This window comes from Egretta garzetta, unplaced genomic scaffold (genome assembly GCF_000687185.1).
Source record: "Egretta garzetta isolate BGI_Z169 unplaced genomic scaffold, ASM68718v1 scaffold498, whole genome shotgun sequence".
In the NCBI taxonomy this organism is placed as follows: domain Eukaryota; kingdom Metazoa; phylum Chordata; class Aves; order Pelecaniformes; family Ardeidae; genus Egretta; species Egretta garzetta.
The window spans coordinates 200,888-202,870 of NW_009260494.1; the positions used below are offsets into that span (position 1 = coordinate 200,888).

Consider the following 1,983-nt stretch of genomic DNA (forward strand, 5'->3'; position numbering starts at 1 on the left):
GGGGCTGCCCGGCCCAGGCGGGTGCGGAGGGCAAGCCAGGCAGCCCGGGGGGCACAAATTTCCCGGATAAAATTTCCAGTGGCCTCAGGAAGAGGCGAGGAGCTCTCAAGCATCGGGTTCAAGGCAACAGCACGCAGCTCCCGTGGCTGGCGGAGGTCGGGCGGGCGAGGGGGATGGAGGCAGGAGGAGGAATGTGCGGGGCCCAGCCCACGGGAGCCGGCGTCTGGTCCTTTAGGAATTGCTCTTGTGAAGTCAAAAGGAAAAAAAAAAAAACAACCCACCAAAACCAACCAGAAAAATCACCATTAGTGTTGGCAAACACCCGTGCCGGGGAGGTGGCCGAGCTGCATAGAGAAGACTTCATCTCAACATGGCAGGGGAGGGAGAAGGGGGGGGCCTGGAGAAAGTGCTTTAATCACCGGGGAGGAAGGAGCTGGGAGAGGAAAGGCAGGAAAGCAACCCAGGAGCGGGGCTGAGCGAGCAGCGCCGACGAGCGGGGGTACAGGCAGTGATCCCCCAGCCTCTCCTTCCCCAACCGCTTACGGTGCGCAAGGCTCTTGAGCCACCCTCAACACTTCTTCTTGAGGAGCTCCTGGAGATAGCGGGCGACCTCTGCAGCCGACTCCCAGGGGACAACAGTGGCCTGGAAGGCTCCAGGCTGCTGCTTCTCCATCTCTTGGGTCATCCGGTGCATGGGGTAGCCCTTCCGCGGGAAAGCCACATCAGCTGAAGTCAACGTCACGGAAGGACAGAAGTCGTTGGCCCCATCTCCCACGTAGAAGACCCTCTCGAACTCCACCTCCTCTTGGGCTCTCTCTGCCAGGTACTCCGTGAGGATTTTGCGTTTGCACATGTTGGCCGGGCAGTCAAGGCACTTGTGGCTGTGGTAGGGCCCCAAGGTGAAGTACCCCTTCTTGTCAAAGCCGGATGGGTTGCTGAAGACCTTGCGGAAGAGGGAGTAGAAACCGGCCGCCCTCAGTTTGCATTCGATGCCAAACATGTTGGCATCGGAGATGAGGATGATCTCAAAGAGCTCGTGGTTCTTGGAGAGGAACTGGAAGAGGTCTGGCATGCCGGGGGACAGGGGGATGGTCTCGTAGACAGTCTTGAAGTCCCCCATCTTGACCCCCTGGTCCCCCATGTACGCCAGGACGCGCTGCATGTACTCGTTGTAGAAGCCCTCGCGGAAGGTCTGTCGGATGTGCTCTGGGAGCGCCTGCCCCGGCGCTGCCCGCACGATGGAGTCATCGCTGTTCTCGTTGATGATGGTCTCGTCGAAATCGAAGATGAGGAGGTATTTGGGAGGCCGGGGGCTGGCCATACCAACGCCCTGTGGGGCGGAAGGATAACGCCCAGCCGTTAGTTCAAGGCACTTTGCTCCGGCCCTGGCACAGCGATGGTGGCAACCACAGCAGCCTGAGGCCGCCAGCCCTGCAGAGCAATGCTCCTTGCCTACCTTGCCCCCAGGGCAGCTTCTTAGCCCAGCTGGGCTTGCCGGGGCTAAACCCCCCCCCCCCCCCCGCTGACATGCCTCAGCCCCGGCCCTAAGGCGTTTATCCTGCCTCTAATGAGATCGTTTTGTCACCGCTAATCCCGTCCCTGCAGTCAAGGTGGTCACTGTGCCGAGCTGCCACCGCACACGTCCTCCCAAGGGACGCAGGGACAGCACGCGCCTCGGGGGGTTTTGTGCAGGGAGGGTCCTGGGGGTGTGTGTGCGGTGTGTGTGTTTACTCCCCAACCTCTCCTGTCCCACCTCTGAGAAGGGTCTTGTGTCCCTCTTGCTGCCAGGACGAGTCTGGCTCTTCCCGACAGAGGAAAACACTTTGTAGGTTGATTTTTGCTCCATCCCCTGGATGCACTTTCCCTCTGGGTCGGGCTCCGCAGGCTCCCGAGAAGCCCGGGATAACTCAGAGCTGGCTCCTGCCCCACTCCAAACCCCAAGCAAGCCCCCTCAGCCACCACGGTGCAAAGCTGGCGAGCCCA

The 1,983-nt window shown here is 60.9% G+C and overlaps 1 protein-coding gene across 2 annotated transcripts in view; it reads right to left on the minus strand.

Moving 5' to 3' along the window:
* Positions 1–243: 243 nt before the first annotated feature.
* Positions 244–1,983, minus strand: part of PHOSPHO1 (phosphoethanolamine/phosphocholine phosphatase 1) — a 12,568-nt gene continuing 10,828 nt past the window's right edge. For both annotated transcript variants that reach the window (XM_035899923.1, XM_035899922.1), the window contains one exon: positions 244–1,330. In XM_035899923.1, the coding sequence (XP_035755816.1) occupies positions 569–1,330 (762 nt within the window). In that variant the 3' untranslated portion in view covers positions 244–568. The remainder of the gene's footprint in view (positions 1,331–1,983) is intronic.